Source organism: Elgaria multicarinata, chromosome 1, assembly GCF_023053635.1.
Source record: "Elgaria multicarinata webbii isolate HBS135686 ecotype San Diego chromosome 1, rElgMul1.1.pri, whole genome shotgun sequence".
Taxonomy (NCBI): Eukaryota; Metazoa; Chordata; class Lepidosauria; order Squamata; family Anguidae; genus Elgaria; species Elgaria multicarinata.
Genome location: NC_086171.1, coordinates 90,134,218 through 90,150,064, shown reverse-complemented (window position 1 = coordinate 90,150,064; position 15,847 = coordinate 90,134,218). Strand labels below are relative to the sequence as shown.

The following is a 15,847-nucleotide window of genomic DNA, read 5'->3' as shown; positions in this document are numbered from 1 at the left end:
TCGTTGCAGGTAGGCTGAGTAGATTGCTGCACATGCAGCAATATTGTTGTGCAACATTGAGGTTTTCTGACCTTAAATGAGAGCCCAATATTACCTGTAATCCACTGGTTTGTTTGGCGTAATAAGGTGACACAATACATTGCAAGCCCCTATACTTCCATCTACAGTATGCAAGGACCTTCGAGCACCAATCTGAAACTCTTTAGCTATGGGAAAGTATTATTCTATTTGAGAAGCTGTGATTTAAACAAGTCAGATTTCATAAGCCAACAACAAGCCATTTTGATTTGCGGGGATGGGCTTCTTCTATTTGCAGTTTGTAGTTGGTTAACCAACCATGGTTTCTATTTGTGGTTTGTAGTTGGTTAACCAACCATGGTTTGTCTGCAGGGATGGATTTGACTACAATGACCAGCCAGATTTCAAAAACCGAATCATGGCTTAGTATTATGTGTGAACCAGCCCATAGTATCAAGTGGGAAATCGATAGGAAATCTAATATTGTACTCTTAAGTCCTCTACCCCACATCATTCTTCTTTGTCCATTTTCCGACTCTAATACTTTCCCCACATCTTCCTATACAACAAATTTATTGATTGGGCTATTATGCAATGCTTTCTGCAGCTTGGCATCTAGGTGTATGAGTCCCTTTTACAACGTAATTTAGCAAACACATTATGAAGGGAAAACTTTATGCCAAGAGGTGACCATTTCATGATCAGAATTTTATCATATTTAATTCTCATAATTAAGTTAAGAAATAATTGTAATAAATACATTGTAATAAAGAATGAATTGGATTCAGTAGTTAATGTTCCAATACGGTTCAAAAATTTAAACATTTATAAAATTATTGCAGCTTTAAAAAGTCAAGCCACTAAAGTATTTGTTTTTCTTTTGTACCCTATTTGGGGTACAAGTAGAATTCTTTTAGAGTAACTCAATAAAAAATAAATAGGTTAACTGTAAACTCACATTTCCTAAAATAAAATGAAGCAGTTCTGAAGAGGACTCATAGGTAACCTCAGCCCCACTCATTCCTGGATACAATATAGTTATTATTTAGTTATCCATTGTGAAAGGGAGGGATTTTTTTAAAAAAACCTAAAGCCAAATGTTGGTATCAGCTATCTCAAAACATCAATAAGTAAGAGCCTTGAATATGATTCCTAGATGCTTGTGTTTGTATCCTCACAATCGGATTGTGCACTTTTAGACATCTTCAGCCTTTCTCAGTTTATCAATCACAAGAAGATTATATATAAACAGTGAAAGAGTTCAGAACATCCTACCTCAAGCATTATGTGTGGGACACTGACTGCCATTGGTTATGAACAACATTCAGTTGTGATGTTAATGTCACTACCATATCCTATATTATCCTACCTTGGAAGCTGCCATCACAGCAGCTGTGGCTGCAACGTTTAGCCCCCGCTTCCCAAAATGCACCAAGGCATCATAGCTTCGATCTTTTGCTTGGACAAGGCAGTCATCTATTTCCTGTTGCAAAAGAAAAACAGACACACAATCATACTCAAAAGGAGCGCTCAGACCCCTGCACCTCCCCTGGCTTGTCATTCAGAAAAGGGAACTAATTTCCAGGCTCCGCCTAAGCATTTTTGAATTCCCTGTCCTTCAGAGATAGTGATCCTGGATCAAACCAGTTGCAGCAGGGGCAACCATGCTTGTTTATTCAGGTGCTTTTCTTACTGATGCATGAAGACTGGAAGCAGTTGTCAGATCTATATATCAAAAGCGATATAATCTTCCCCCTTTTCTGTTACTGAAGCAACAGAGCGTAGGAGAGGTGAGGTGGGAAGGTAAGGGTTCATCTCCCCTTACTCAGGTGTCTCTTTTGGTGTAAAAATTAGACTCACACAACAGTTTATAGATGGACAGTGCACACATTGATTGTGGCAGAGGTCCTACAGATGCAGGTCATCAGACTGCCTGAGGCCCAATCTAAGAGGACAGCAATCCACCACCCAACCTGAGGAAAAGGCTTTGACACCTAATTGTGACCAGGCACAGGCAGACAAGATTGCTATTAGATAGATGGCTAATAGCTAATGCCATTAGCCATAATGTAATGGCTATTAGAGCATCTCTACATGAAACAAAAGTCCTGTACTCTTACTAGGGCTTCTTCTTCCAGAGCCTTTTCAGAATTAAAATTTGCACTATACATGTACTTTCCCCCTCTTTTTTGGGATGGTGGTGGTACATTTCCTTTGTGGGCAAGTTCTGTATGTTTCATTTATACTGCCCATAGATGCCACTGCAACATAGTGTGATTCTGGAAATACACCTCTTTGATGGCAGTTTATATTTATTACTGCACTTTTGGAGATTTAAACAGAGGTGGAATATAGCTTAAAAATGTCAGGAGAGGCACTGGAAGTTGACAACATTGTGAAAAGGACCCGCAAACCTCCATGTGATCGATCACAAGTGCACAATAAAAGCCTTGTGTGAAGAGGGCCTTTGATAGATGGCTTTAAAGAAGGATTAGACAGATTCAAGGAGAATAGGTCATGGATGTAAGCACGCTATTAAAAAAACACACAACTCATCATGAGTTGAAAGCAGAAAATGTAAATATATAACAGTGCAATCTTATGCTTGTCTACTAAGAAGTAGGTCCAACTAACTTCAGTGGAACTTATTCCCAGGTAAGTCTGTAGAATAATCCTTACTCCCAGGTAAATCTGTAATAATCCTTTTCTGAAGTCACCAGAAACACTTGCAATTACCTTTTCTTTTGAAGACAGTGTTGGATGTACGAATTTTCTGTACAAGAGACTGGAGCCCTTTGTGTATGGAGACAACAACCAAGCTACAAAAGCTATTTTAAGTTCATAATAAAATGGAAACCTATAGGAAAACAAAAGGACATATTTACCTCTGAAGATATATAGAGTACTCCCCCTACAATTGAGAATCACAGGTCTTTGCAATTATAGTGTTTTCATTTAACCAGTTGTGGAAATCTAGAACATCAGTTGTGTGTGCATCACAAGTGCACAATAAAAGCCTTGTGTGAATATATACATATTAAAAGTATATTACATTTGTTTTGAAATGGCAACAGCCTAAAATTACAGAGGATTCACAAGTGCCTTTTTCATTCTTGGAAGATCATATCATTCTGGTGCTACAATTCTTCTTAACTATGAGATGCCCAAGGACTGGTAAAGTGTTCAATTATATGCTGTTGATGTGTTTCTGGGGTAGCTGGTCTGAATGTTGTGAAGTCCTGTCCCTTTCAAGAGATAGCACAATAATCCTTTTTTTCATGTGGCCAATTGCTTCATAGTACCAGCATTTAGAAGTTTTTCACCTCGCCTTTTTGCCTTTGTATAACCTCAAACCTGCCAAGACATTTCATAGAATCATAGAATAGTAGAGTTGGAAGGGGCCTATAAGGCCATCGAGTCCAATCCCCTGTTCAGTGTAGGAATCCACCTTAAAGCATACCTGACAGATGGCTGTCCAGGTTCCTCTTGAAGGCCTCCAGTGTGGGAGAGCCCACAACCTCCCTAGGAAGATGGTTCCATTGCCCTGCTGCTCTAACAGTCAGGAAGTTTTTCCTGATGTCCAGCTGGAATCTGGCTTCCTTCAACTTGAGCCCGTTATTCCGTGTCCTGCACTCTGGGATGATCGAGAAGAGATCCTGGCCCTCCTCTGTGTGACAACCTTTCAAATATTTGAAGAGTGCTCTCATGTCTCCCCTCAATCTTCTCTTCTCCAGGCTAAACATGCTCAGTTCTTTCAGTCTCTCCTCATAGTGAGGAACAAGTACCTTGTACGATTTGGAAGCTATACTTCTATTAATGCAGCCCAAAATAGCATTTGCTTTTTTTGCAGCCACATCATATTGTTGGCTCATATTCAGCTTGTGATCTACAACAATTCCAAGATCCTTCTAACTTGTATATTGCTGATCCATGTATCTCCCATCTTGCAACTGTGCATTTAGTTTCTTTTTCTTAGAATGAAATTTTATAGGGAAATTGAACTCCCTATTAAATTTCATTCTGCTGTTTTCAGCCCAGCGCTCCAGCCTGTCCAGATCACTTTGAACTTTGTTCCTGTCTTCCAGGGTATTAGCTATCCCACCCAATTTTGTTTCATAACCTTAAAACCAGCTCCATCTGCATTTCTAGTGACACAACTGGATGTGTGTACCTCTATGCACAACAGAACTGGAAGTCAGCCTCACATGCTCCAGTTCAGCCTTCCTGTGACCCTGCTGAACCATACAATGAATAAGCCCAACTATCAGCTGTCCACCTTCCCCCTTTACATTTGGGGATGCCACATGGAAACTCTCTGCAAGACATCAACACTTCTCAACAGTTCCCAAAAAGAGTGGATTAAGCTCCTACCCGATACAGTCGAGTTTGCTTAACTAAGAACTCAGAACATAAATACGTACAGACTAGAAATGGCAAAGAGGAAATGCAAAGAGGAAAATCAGAATGTATTAGCCATGCTTGTGTGTTTTTCTGCTTCCTTCTTCACGATCTCTCTTCTTCTCTTCCCTCCTGCCATCCCCTTCTCATTTTTTCCTGTACTTTTCCTTTCAGGCCTTTCCTCTTCTACTACACCCATCTATGCATCCCCCACTGGCAGTTCTACTATAAGGTAGCATAAGTTACCTCCCCGCCCCAAAATTCAAGGGGTTACTCTACATGGTCAATTTGCTAGTTTAATGTTTCTAGCATGTATGCAAGCACGTGAAAGTACACTGCAACTATGTCAGGAAGAACAGTTCAAGCAATTGCTGGGGCCCACCTGCCTGTTTCTTTCTTTGAACTCCTTCCCAATTTCCCTTGCCACTGCCAGCCCACTGTTCACCTGCCCCATACCACTAGGGTAGGGCATCACTGGATTGACCAGAAGGAAGGATATAAACTCCTAGGTGATGCCTGCCACAATCAGGGTGGCAGCAGGTCTCTGGTGGGCTGTTCCTCCCCAGCAGTGTGGCTGGGCCTGGGGGGGGGGGATCTACACTACTGCTTTAAAGCACTTTGAAAACGTTTTGAAAACTGTATCTGCAGTGTGTCCTGGGCCCCAATAGTTGTCAAAACTGTTATAAAGCGCTTTAAAGCAGTAGTGTAGATTCTGCCCTCGTTGCCCTACACAGAGTCAGAGCTATGTTAAGAACAGAAGAAGTGCCATGCTGGATCAGACCAAGGGTCCGTCTAGTGCAGCACTCTGTTCACAGCCTTTGAGAAATCCAAGTAAACAATGTCCACCGGATCACCCCTGTCTACATGTTTGTTGACCCTCTCAAAGAATTCTAGTAGATTAGTGAGAGTGTTGGCAGCAGCAGGCCCTTCACAGGAAGCAGCACTGGACTATCTGCAGGCAAAGTTGCTGAGTTTGTTGCCACATGTATTATGATGATGGGGGGGAGTGCATTTCTGCTCTGTCTCCTATGTATGTTTTGTACATACATACATTGTTTATTTATGGTCAACTGACCACCAGGCATTTCCTTTCCCCTTCCATCTCTCAAGCCTTCTGCCATAGTTTCAATTATTCTCCTTGGGAGTAGACTCAGCCACAAATGCAGACAGAAGTTATGTTACACTTGCGGGAGTGGAACATTTTAACCTTGCCTTCAAAATACCTTGAGCCAGCCTTGCCTTTTCTGACAATCCACAATCTACTTGCTGAGCGCTCTCCATTAGAGCAGAATGAGGCAGCTGGATTCACAGCTTTCTATTCACAGCAGCAGACCCCTCACATTAAAGTCAGTGTATCTGTTTGCCTGGCACAGCATTTTCCATCCCACTGACATTTTATTTCCTCCCCCCCTCCCCAACCACTTCCCCTGTACTCTCCAAATGGAGGAACTAGCCAGCTTCCAAAACAAGTATTCTATGCACCTGGTGTTATTGAGCTCCTCCTAATATTATTGTTTTACTTTTAAAAACATTTACATTTCCCTGATTTTTGTTTTATTTGTTGAAGGAAGGAAACATTTCAATTAAATACCAACCAGCAAAGAAAAATGTCTGTGAACGTCTCTGCTGTTGTGAAGAGTGCAAATATGATCCAATACATCATCCATTTTACCTAGAAAGCAAGCATATTTTGGTTATAAATAATAATAATAATAATAATAATAATAATAATAATAATAATAATAATTTATTTATTTATTACCTGCCTCTTCCTTTGGATCAAGGCGGGGAACAACATTAGTACAGGAATCAACACATTTTAAAAATTCTTGATTTTACATTAATCTGGGTAGGCCTGCCGGAAAAGGTTAGTCTTCAAAGCTGCCTTAAAATCACAGAGAGAGCTAATTTTACGAATCTCCTCCGGCAGGCCATTCCATAATCCAGGGGCAACAGAAGAAAAGGTCCTCTGGGAAACTGATGTCAGCCTAGTCTTGGCTGACTGAAGTAAGTTCACCCCAGAGGACCTGAGTGAGCGGGGCGGACTGTACGGGAGAAGGCGATCCTGCAGGAAACCTGGACCCAAACCATTTAGGGCTTTAAAGGTAATGACCAACACTTTGTACTTTGCCCGGAAACTAATTGGCAGCCAGTGGAGTGATTTTAATGTTGGGGTAATATGTGTTAAGTTTAAGAAAGTAAAAGGCTTGCGTAGTCATTAAAACTGTGTGTGTGGCTATCTCAAGGCTAAACAGAGGAAGACTATCTGTGAGCAATTACCTTGAGATAGAAGCTGTACTGGGAACCTTGCCAGGATTCTCTAAGATATCATGGTGTTAATGATATGAATATACCAAAGATCCTTGAGGCTGGGTTAGCCTAATCACAGCTGTATGTAATATAGATAAAAAACTGTGTATATATGTATATGTGTATAGCTTTTGTCACTCTGCACAGTGACACGGAACTGTAAAGAAATCAGAAGCTAATAAACTTACTCTGCTAAGTAGGACCTGTATTGTGAGCTGTGTTTCTGAGCACAAACAGAATTCCCAAGGAAAAGTTCTGGCCCCAACAATATGCTCACCCCTAGATGTACTGGTGACCAACCTGGCTGCCATATTTTGAACTAGTTGAAGTTTCCGAACTAGGTACAATGGTAGCCCTATGTAGAGCTCATTGCAGAAGTCAAATTATAAGCAAATGTTCATTTGCCACTTCCTAACTATTGTGGGCATTACCTCTTTCTCCCCCTACTTATTCTCTTGGGGCCAGGGCCAGTCCTACCATTAGACAGAGTGCTGCAAGCAGATGTGGGGGTACCAGTGAAGGGCAGCAATATCAATTGTTTATTTAATTTTCATAGTTTTACCCCCAGATGAGTGGAGGGGAGGCACATTTAGATTATCTGTTTTGGTCTTGGACCATCTGCTCGGCAGCTTGAACAACAAGCATATGAAACTGATTGCAATTGCTTTTACATTTATGAAGCAAATTTGAATGTACTATGGCATGAGCAGTGAAATTCGCATCATTCCACACACTTCCCAGTTTCAGTTCTGCTTCGCATGTATAAACTAGTTTTCCTCTTTTTTTTGCTTTAATATATTAAGCTTAATTGTTAGTTCATACTGTTGAAAATTCAAATAATTTTCAACAGTATGAAAATATCAATGAATAAGAATTTTCACAAAACACTTAAAGGTTTTATGCAGTGTCTACATTCCAAATACATTATTTCAAGGGGATTACTAAACGGAGGTAGTCCTGACCATTCTCGTAATTCAGGGGCTATACAGGAGTCTGGGACAATCTCTACTTTTAGCCCAATGAGATAGATGGAAGAGAGGGTGCAAGGGGCTGTCACTCTATGCCAATCTGTGGAGCAGAACAGCGCACAAATCAGGCTTTCGAGATGGGGAAGGCCAGGGCACAGCCAATTCTCCTCTCCAGAGGAGGTGCTCACAGAGTGAGGTTCCTGATCACATCCTAAATTTGTGCCACAGATGCTGAATAGTCTTTGTGCCCTCTTATGCTGGAATGGGTCTCATAACCCTAATTAACCCCCTGCCTCTCCAGTAACTGAACTATGCAAATGTTACAGGAGACACTGTTATATTACATAACACCTGCTATTTATATACTCCTGTATTGCATGATATCCCTGTGATCTCTCTTGTACAGTACTGAGAATATTTAGCTGTCATTCATTTCATTTCAACTTGGCCTTATAAATATTGCTATTATGTTTTCAGGAACTTCCTTTATAACCATTTGTGTTATTGCTTCAGGATCACATTTTGATTAGCTCGGGATCAGAAGACGCCCAGTGTTCATAAACATTGGGTTTCTTCACACAACCAAAATAAAGCACGCACATAACTGGTCACTCCTGGAAGTTCGTGGGTCCTTTTGACGATGTTGGCCTTAGCCAGGAGATCTCCCTCCCTTATTCCGTTATAAAATAGATCAAAGAAAAGCTGGAATATACCCTAATGGCGCAAAATTAGCAGTGTGTAAAGGTGGGGTTGCTGAGGAAGGACTTTCCCGTGTCTGCGATCAGGGGAGAAGAGGGTAAAATGCCTCCCTGCATCAAAGGGAGGCAGATCTGATCCCCCTTACACCACCAAGAGCACCCCTCTACGTTCAGTGGGGCTTACTCCCAAGTAAGTGTGCTGAGGGTCTTACATCTACTCAGAACTAAGTCCTGTTGTGTTCAGTGGGGCTTACTCCCAAGTAAGTGTGCTGAGGGTCTTAAGCCCTGGCTTTCCTGGGGGCTGTGAGGAAACAGTACAGCAGACTTCCCCTCCCCTCTTTTGCACACATTCCAGGGAGGGAGGGAGGCACTTCCTTGATTCAAACCTTTAACGGAGCCCTGGGAAACAGCAGGATCTTCCGCCTTGTCTCCCCTCTCTTCCCGTGTAATGCAGCACATATCAATCACGCCAAGAACCAGGAAGCACAACAGCCCCAGGTAAACAACATGAATTCCCTTAGTGTAGAGACAGATGTGCCCTGATTCAGTGTCCCACCAACCCCAGCCCAGCCCTGGTGACCGCAGAATTAACTGTCTTCATATTTAATGCTTGGTTCCAGCTATCTAAGGTTAAGAATTGGCTATACTACCCTAGGTATGCTGTGATGTGCTATTAAATGAAGTACAACTGGAAAATGCCATGCTGATAAAATAATTTTATTCATCATGCAGCTACTGTTCATTAAATCTGTCCTGATCAAGAGGGTTGAAATAAACGCAAACAAGAATTAGGATATTTTATATATACAAGTGTTTTGGAAAGCTGTCATAAAATGGCTGTCTACTTTGGGTGGAATCCAGACATAGGACGTAGCTAGACCTAAGGTTTATCCCAGGATCATCCCGGGTTCATCCCTGCCTGAGCGCTGAATGCCCTGTGTGGCACTTAGATGAACAGGTTTGACCCCAGGACAATCCTGGGATAAACCTTAGGTTTAGCTATGGCCATAGTCATGCTTAGAGTTAGACGCACTGAAATCAAGTCAGTCACGACTTATTTGTCTCGTTTATTTCAGTGGGTCTCCTCTAAGCATGACTAAGGGCGTTGCTAGACGAGGCCTTAGCGTGCCTTGAGAGCCAGTTTCCCTGCTGTGCTTCCACATGACGCACAGGGGAATCCGGCCCCAGGCCGCACTGAAGCTTCCTCTAACGCGCCATAAGCGAAGTTGCTTATGGCGCGCCTTTTCCGCAGCTCCGGCCTGAGGCCGGGGCTGCAGAACGTCTAGAGACTTCCGTGGCTTTTTGCGGCTACTCGCTAGCGAGTAGCCGCAAAAAGCCACGGACCTGGCACAGCGCTCATACAAGCGCTGTGCCCATCGCGCCAGGGGGGTTTGATCCGGGGGGGGGAGATAGGGGGGAAGGCCGGACCGCCAGGAGAGGGGGAGGGCGCAGGGCGAGACGGAACGACGAGGGAGGGTGACACGGGACACGCAGAGGGAGAGGGAGCACGGGCACCATGGGCATCAGGGAAAGGGAGAGCGGGCACCATGGGCATCAGGGAAAGGGAGAGCGGGCACCATGGGCATCAGGGAGAGGGAGACGGAAATCGGGGAGAGGGAGACGGACATCGGGGAGAGGGAGACGGACATCGGGGAGAGGGAGACGGGCAGCACGGACATCGGGGAGAGCACGGGGGGGCTTAATTTTTTTAAAAAAGGCTCTTATCTTCTCTGGAGTCTTCGGGCGCACGTGGCCCCTTTAAAACAAAAAAAATGGCCAACGCTGCAGGGCTTCCGTTGTCCCTGCGCGTCGTGCGTCTAGGAGGCTGGGCGGCGTGCGTTAAAGTTAGCGCGCCGTCGCCCCGCCTCCCTGCCGGCTTATCCCGGCAGGTCTAGCAAGGCCCTAAGTCTGGATCCAACCCGCTGAACTCAACATTGATGTTAACATCTAAGACACTCTTATATGCTATTATATGTATTTTTCTGGGGCAGCATTGTGATTTTATTTTAATTTATTCTGAAGGATACACAATGCAATAATCCAGGAAAGAAGTTTATGAAATAGAAGAAAAATTACCAATCAAAAGTATTTTATCCAGACCTTCCACTTATATAAAATTCTACTTAGGAAAATAGAATTTTATATAAGATCTAAGACATCTAGCCATCCAACTGTTAGTAAACACCATCCAAATTGGATTCTATTGTCTTTGTACCAAGTGTATGGGTTTTTAAATTATCTCCAGGTTAGCTAATATAGAAATTGCTTTTAAAAAGTATTTTCTTTTGTCAAGTGCAGCTTCTTCAAAGCACAATGTGGAAGACACTGTACTGATTATTTGGCACCTAGTAAGAATGCAGAGAAATCACACATGAAACACTGAAGCAAGTTAGTTCTTCATTCTTTTTAAAGGGCTGAGTAAAAACCATTAGATGGCATTTTGCAAACAGAAACCTAGGTTTACCTTAATGATCCTATGGCTGCTGCCACAGGATACTCCCAGAAGTGCTACTTACATATTCTTTAATATCCTTTGATTTTACAGCTTTGTAAGAGTAGTACGCAGGGTAAAGAGTGCCAAATATAAGCCTGGAAGAAAACCAATATGGGGGAAAATCATTTTCTGCAACAGGGAAATATCCTTAATGCAAGTAAATAGTTTTTTCCTGTACTTTTGGGACATTTGATCAAAAAGCTTCATCTCTTGTTCTCATTGAAAGGAGGTCAATTGATTTAGCAACAAGAATACATAGGGCTGGATTCAGACTAAGTTAGTTGCACTTAGTCCCCATTGAAATCAACTTTCCCATCAAATTCAATAGGACCTAAGTTCAACTAACTTATCCTATACAGTCTAATTTGCTCATTTGTTTATTTTATTATTTGTTAATTTATTAAATTTGTATAGCCCCCCCATAACAAAGGTTCTGTAGGCAGCTCACAAAAAACCAATCAAAATGCAATATAAACAATAAAACTGGTTAACAGCTAACACCACAATTTTACATACCAATTTTAAATAATTTGAAACAAGAGGGACAGGCCTCCTACTTACTTGAGAGTAAGGCCCACTGAACTAAATGGGTCTTCTCAGTACATGTACATAGGATTGCACTGTTAGTTTGGATCCAATCCATAACCTCCTATCTATCTATCTATCTATCATCTATCTATCTATCATCTATCTGTCTATCTATATGCATACATTGCCTAGAAGATTAAGATGTGCTAGAAATGGGGCAGCCGTAACAACTGTGCAGAAGATGGAGTTTTTTCTCAGCTCTGTAGCTTGCTGACATGGCAAGCTGTCAAAATCCCCTATCTACACATCTATTAAAAGGTACAGATGCTCTAACACGTCTGCTGGACCCTGTCTATCTTGGCTTCTGAAGGCTTGCCAAAAGAGGTGATCAAATTCTATCCTATCATTAATGTAACATGTTGTGAAAGGCCACCTGTCTTTAAAGAAGCCCTTCTCTCATCCCTATATTAGGGATTTATACAAGTCCATTTTTTCTTTAACCACTCCTGGACAACGTGTTCAAGCAGGAAGTGAAAAATCAGCTCCTGATGTTTTTGAATGAAATTGTTTAGATTGATTTTGATCTAGCTTCAGGCCTGGGTTCTGGCCAGATTGCCTCATATCACCCTGGTAGTTTCCCTGCACTGGGAGAAAGACAGGCATCCTGTGACCTTATTGACGTTCTTGGACCTCTGTAGCTTTCAAGACTGGGCAATAACTGCTATTTCCTCTGTGAATTGCCATGTGTGGCTCTGCAGGGTGCCATCTACAAGTCATGATGGCTATATATTACCTCCACCACCAAAGCCAGTACCACTTGCTGGGGAAAACAAGTGGGAGGGTGCTGTTGGGTTCATAGTCTGTTTGGCATTTGGCTGGCCGCTGTGGGAAAAGAATGCTGGACTAGATAGGCCTTTGGTCTTATCCAGCACACCTCTTTATATATTCTTATCTGGACTCTAATGCTCTTTCACATCTTTCTGGAATTGTTGGGTGAGTTGTTCAAGCTGTTATCAGGATGCTGATGACACATATTTATATTCATGGGTGACTGCAGCGTGCCAAAGGCGGGCACTTGCACCTCCCAGATGAGCCATAATCCCCAGATTCTCAGCTTTCATTTAAAAACAAAGCTGTATCTCTAATCCTTGAGGAACCCAGGTTATGAAACAAAAGGTTCAGCCATTATTCTTCCCATACATTTTATGATTAACTACCCATCTCCTGGCTTTCAGTGTTTTTAGACAACGAATGAAGTCATACCCACTGTCTGGAGAATAAACTTCCTAGTTCATTTTTAACTCATCCACCCCCACTCTCACACACATTTCTTTTCCTTTCCTGCTGCAGAGTGATTGCTGCCTCATTTAAAAAAAACAAACAGTTCAGAAATTGAGGATTTCAGTGTAGCTGTGACTGGGCAGCAGTGTGTCTGACAAAAGATAGAAACAAAGATCTAGGTCTTTTGAAAAACATTGTTTTCCCCCTGAGTTTTCTAACATTTTAAAAAATTGCCCTACCAGTAAAGTCCATTATTATTATTATTAATATTATTATTATACCCATATTTCCGGAGGTGGGGCTCTGTTTTAGACAATGTAAGTTATGCCTGCCGTGCAAAGTAGCCCAGTATTGTTATACCAATTTTGCTGGTGGGAGGAAAAAGTTAGAGTAGTGCATGGCACTAGTGTTTTCCAAAGTTGTTATCTAGTCTTCTGGTGTGTTTGATTTTTTGGAGGTGGGTGAGAATGCAGTGGATGGGAGGATCATGAAGTTGATATAAAGGGGTGAAGAGAGTCAGAAAGAATTGAGGATCTCATTTGAGGGTAGAAAAAAGTTGTCGGGACATCAAGTCTACTTATTAAGAAACAACAGAAGGATAGGCCTGGTATACAAATTTCTCATATGCCAGGTCTATCTTTTTTGGTAAACATGGTACCCATGCCTTGTCATCTACCAAAATCTACCAAAAATAGTGAACTTGTTCTGTCAGGGCTTTTTAAAATATGCAACCAGATACAAAACATGCAGTTCCAGGGAAAACGTACACTCCTAAAAGAACATGTGTGCAGCTCAAAATTCAAGTTGTGCAAAAATTGTGTTACGTTAGCTGATGTAAAAAGTGGCTAAAGTAAAGTGAGTAGTCCAGGCCAATAATGGTCTGGATAGGTTTTCTGCCAGTATGGCTACTTAGACAGCAGTAAATTAGTGAGCTTCTGGCCCCATAAACAATCTTGCCATGCAAATCCCATGTCGGAGGCCCCCAAAGGGGGATCTGACTGGGGGCTGCTTCTGTGTCTGCTGTAGTATTCTAGGAAGGATTCCCCCCCCCCCCCCGTTTAACTGTGGCTGGTTCTTTGTGGCCTAATCACTATAAATACAGCAGGCCTAGTGGGGATAGAACTACAGTGACCAGATAACCCATAAAACCCAAGAGACCTTTAGAAAAACAAGGGTCTCCAGGGCAACCGGGACTGGGCCCTAATTTACCAGGAAAGGCCCAGATAGACACTGGGAGGGCCTAGAAGGACAGTTATTTATTTATTTATTTATTGCATTTCTATACCGCCCAATAGCTGAAGCTCTCTGGGCAGTTTACAGTTAATGGCTGTGCCTTGTTCCAGTCCCACCCCCACCCACCCCGCAGGTTTGTTGGTTGCCCTGTCAGCCAGCCCTCAGGCCTCGGGATGCTGCTTTTAAATGCCAGATCAATGCATAATATGACTTCTTGCATCCACGATTTAATTGTGGATGAGGCAGCCGATCTGGCATGTAGAACCGAGACCTGAATGGGTGAGCAGGGAGGAGTTAGTCTCTCCCAACTATGCCCACTGGGGTACTTGGTTGAGTATCACAGTAGACCTGAGGACCGTGGAGGGGGGTTGCTGTGGTCTATAGGAATTCCATCTCCCTCTACAGCAGCCTTTCTCAACCTGGGGCGCTCCAGATGTGTTGGACTGCAACTCCCAGAATGCCCCAGCCTGCTGGCTGGGGCATTCTGGGAGATGCAGTCCAACACATCTGGAGCGCCCCAGGTTGAGAACCACTGCTCTACAGGCTCCCTGTCCATGTGACTACTGGTCTGGAGTGTTTGCACAGATTAGGGATTCTGTTGGTGTACCGCCCACCCTACTACACAACAGACTCCCTAGCTGAGCTGACAGAGATGGTCTCAGGGGTGCTGTTGAGATCCCCAAACTCTTGGTTCTGGGGGATGTCAACATTCACGCTGAGGGCACTTTATCTGGGGCAGCTGAAGATTTCATGGTTCCCATGACAACCATGAGACTGTCCCAACATGCCATCGGCCCAACACATGTAACGGGGCATACTCTAGACCTGTTTTTTTTCAACTGGACATGGAGATGGTGATCTGAAAGTGGGGGACTTTACATCTACCCCTTTGTCATGGTCAGATCACCACCTGCTGAGGTTTAGACTTACAGCGGCTTCTCCCCTCTGCAAGGGTGGTGGACCCATTAAGATGGTCCACTCCCGGAGGCTAATGGATCCTGATGGTTTCCAGAGGACTCTGGGGAGTTTTCTGGCTGATAGGGCTGGCTCTCCTGTTGAAACCCTGGTTGATCTGTGGAATGCAGAAATGACCCGGGCAGTTAACACAATTGCTCCTGAGCGCCCTCTCTTGCGTGGAGCTTGTATGGCTTCGTGGTAGAACTGAGAGTGATGGAACAAAATAGGAGGCAGCTTGAGTGCATATGGAGATGAACTCCTAGTGGATGCAATCAAACACTGGTAAGTGCCTATGGTAAGTTGTATTCAGGGGCAGTGAGGGCAGCAAAAAACAATATTTTGCTGCCGCTATAGAAACATCAATAGTGAAAAGCTCCCAGCGGAGCTTTTCAGAGTTGCCAGGGGCTATTGCATGTTGGCCCCAAGGACACTGTAGAACTTCTGTAATCTATTTGCTAGGCACTTCTAGAGTCAAGTCTCCTGCATCCGCCAGGACTTGGACTCCAGAGTTATAGCAGGTGAATCAGATGAGGAATCCAGAGTACAGTCTTGTCCAGTTTTCTTGGATAAGTTTCAGTTGGTGCAGCTTGAGGACATTGACAAGGTGCTTGGACAGGTTCATGCAACCACCTCCGTATTGGATCCTTGCCCCTCTTGGCTAATAAAAGCTAGCAGAGATGGAACAACTGGCTGGGCCAGGGAAGTGATTAATGCCTCGGTGGTACAGAGTGACTTCTACCAGCTTTGGTTGGTGGCCCAGCTACGCCCCTATCTGGGCAAGGATAGCCTGGCTTCAGTTGTCTACGCTGTGGTAACCTCTAAGTTAGATTACTGCAATGCATTCTATGTGGGGCTGCTTTTGAAGATGGTTCAGAAGCGGCAGCTTGTGCAAAATGCAGCGGCCAGACTGATAACAGGGACCGGAAGGTTCGAGCATAGAAGACCCACTCTGGGCAGCTTGC

The 15,847-nt window shown here is 43.3% G+C and overlaps 1 protein-coding gene across 6 annotated transcripts in view; it reads right to left on the bottom strand.

Moving 5' to 3' along the window:
* REEP1 (receptor accessory protein 1) overlaps positions 1–15,847 on the bottom strand; it is a 74,927-nt gene that overhangs the window by 26,271 nt on the left and 32,809 nt on the right. For 5 of the 6 annotated variants that reach the window (XM_063131857.1, XM_063131822.1, XM_063131830.1 and 2 more), the window contains exons 2-5: positions 10,909–10,981; positions 6,012–6,088; positions 2,755–2,875; positions 1,388–1,501 (exon numbers count right to left, since the gene is read on the bottom strand). In XM_063131857.1, the coding sequence (XP_062987927.1) occupies positions 1,388–1,501; positions 2,755–2,875; positions 6,012–6,088; positions 10,909–10,981 (385 nt within the window). Of the gene's footprint in view, positions 1–1,387; positions 1,502–2,754; positions 2,876–6,011; positions 6,089–10,856; positions 10,982–15,847 lie in introns of all 6 variants that reach the window. The other variant, XM_063131845.1, reaches the window with a different exon arrangement.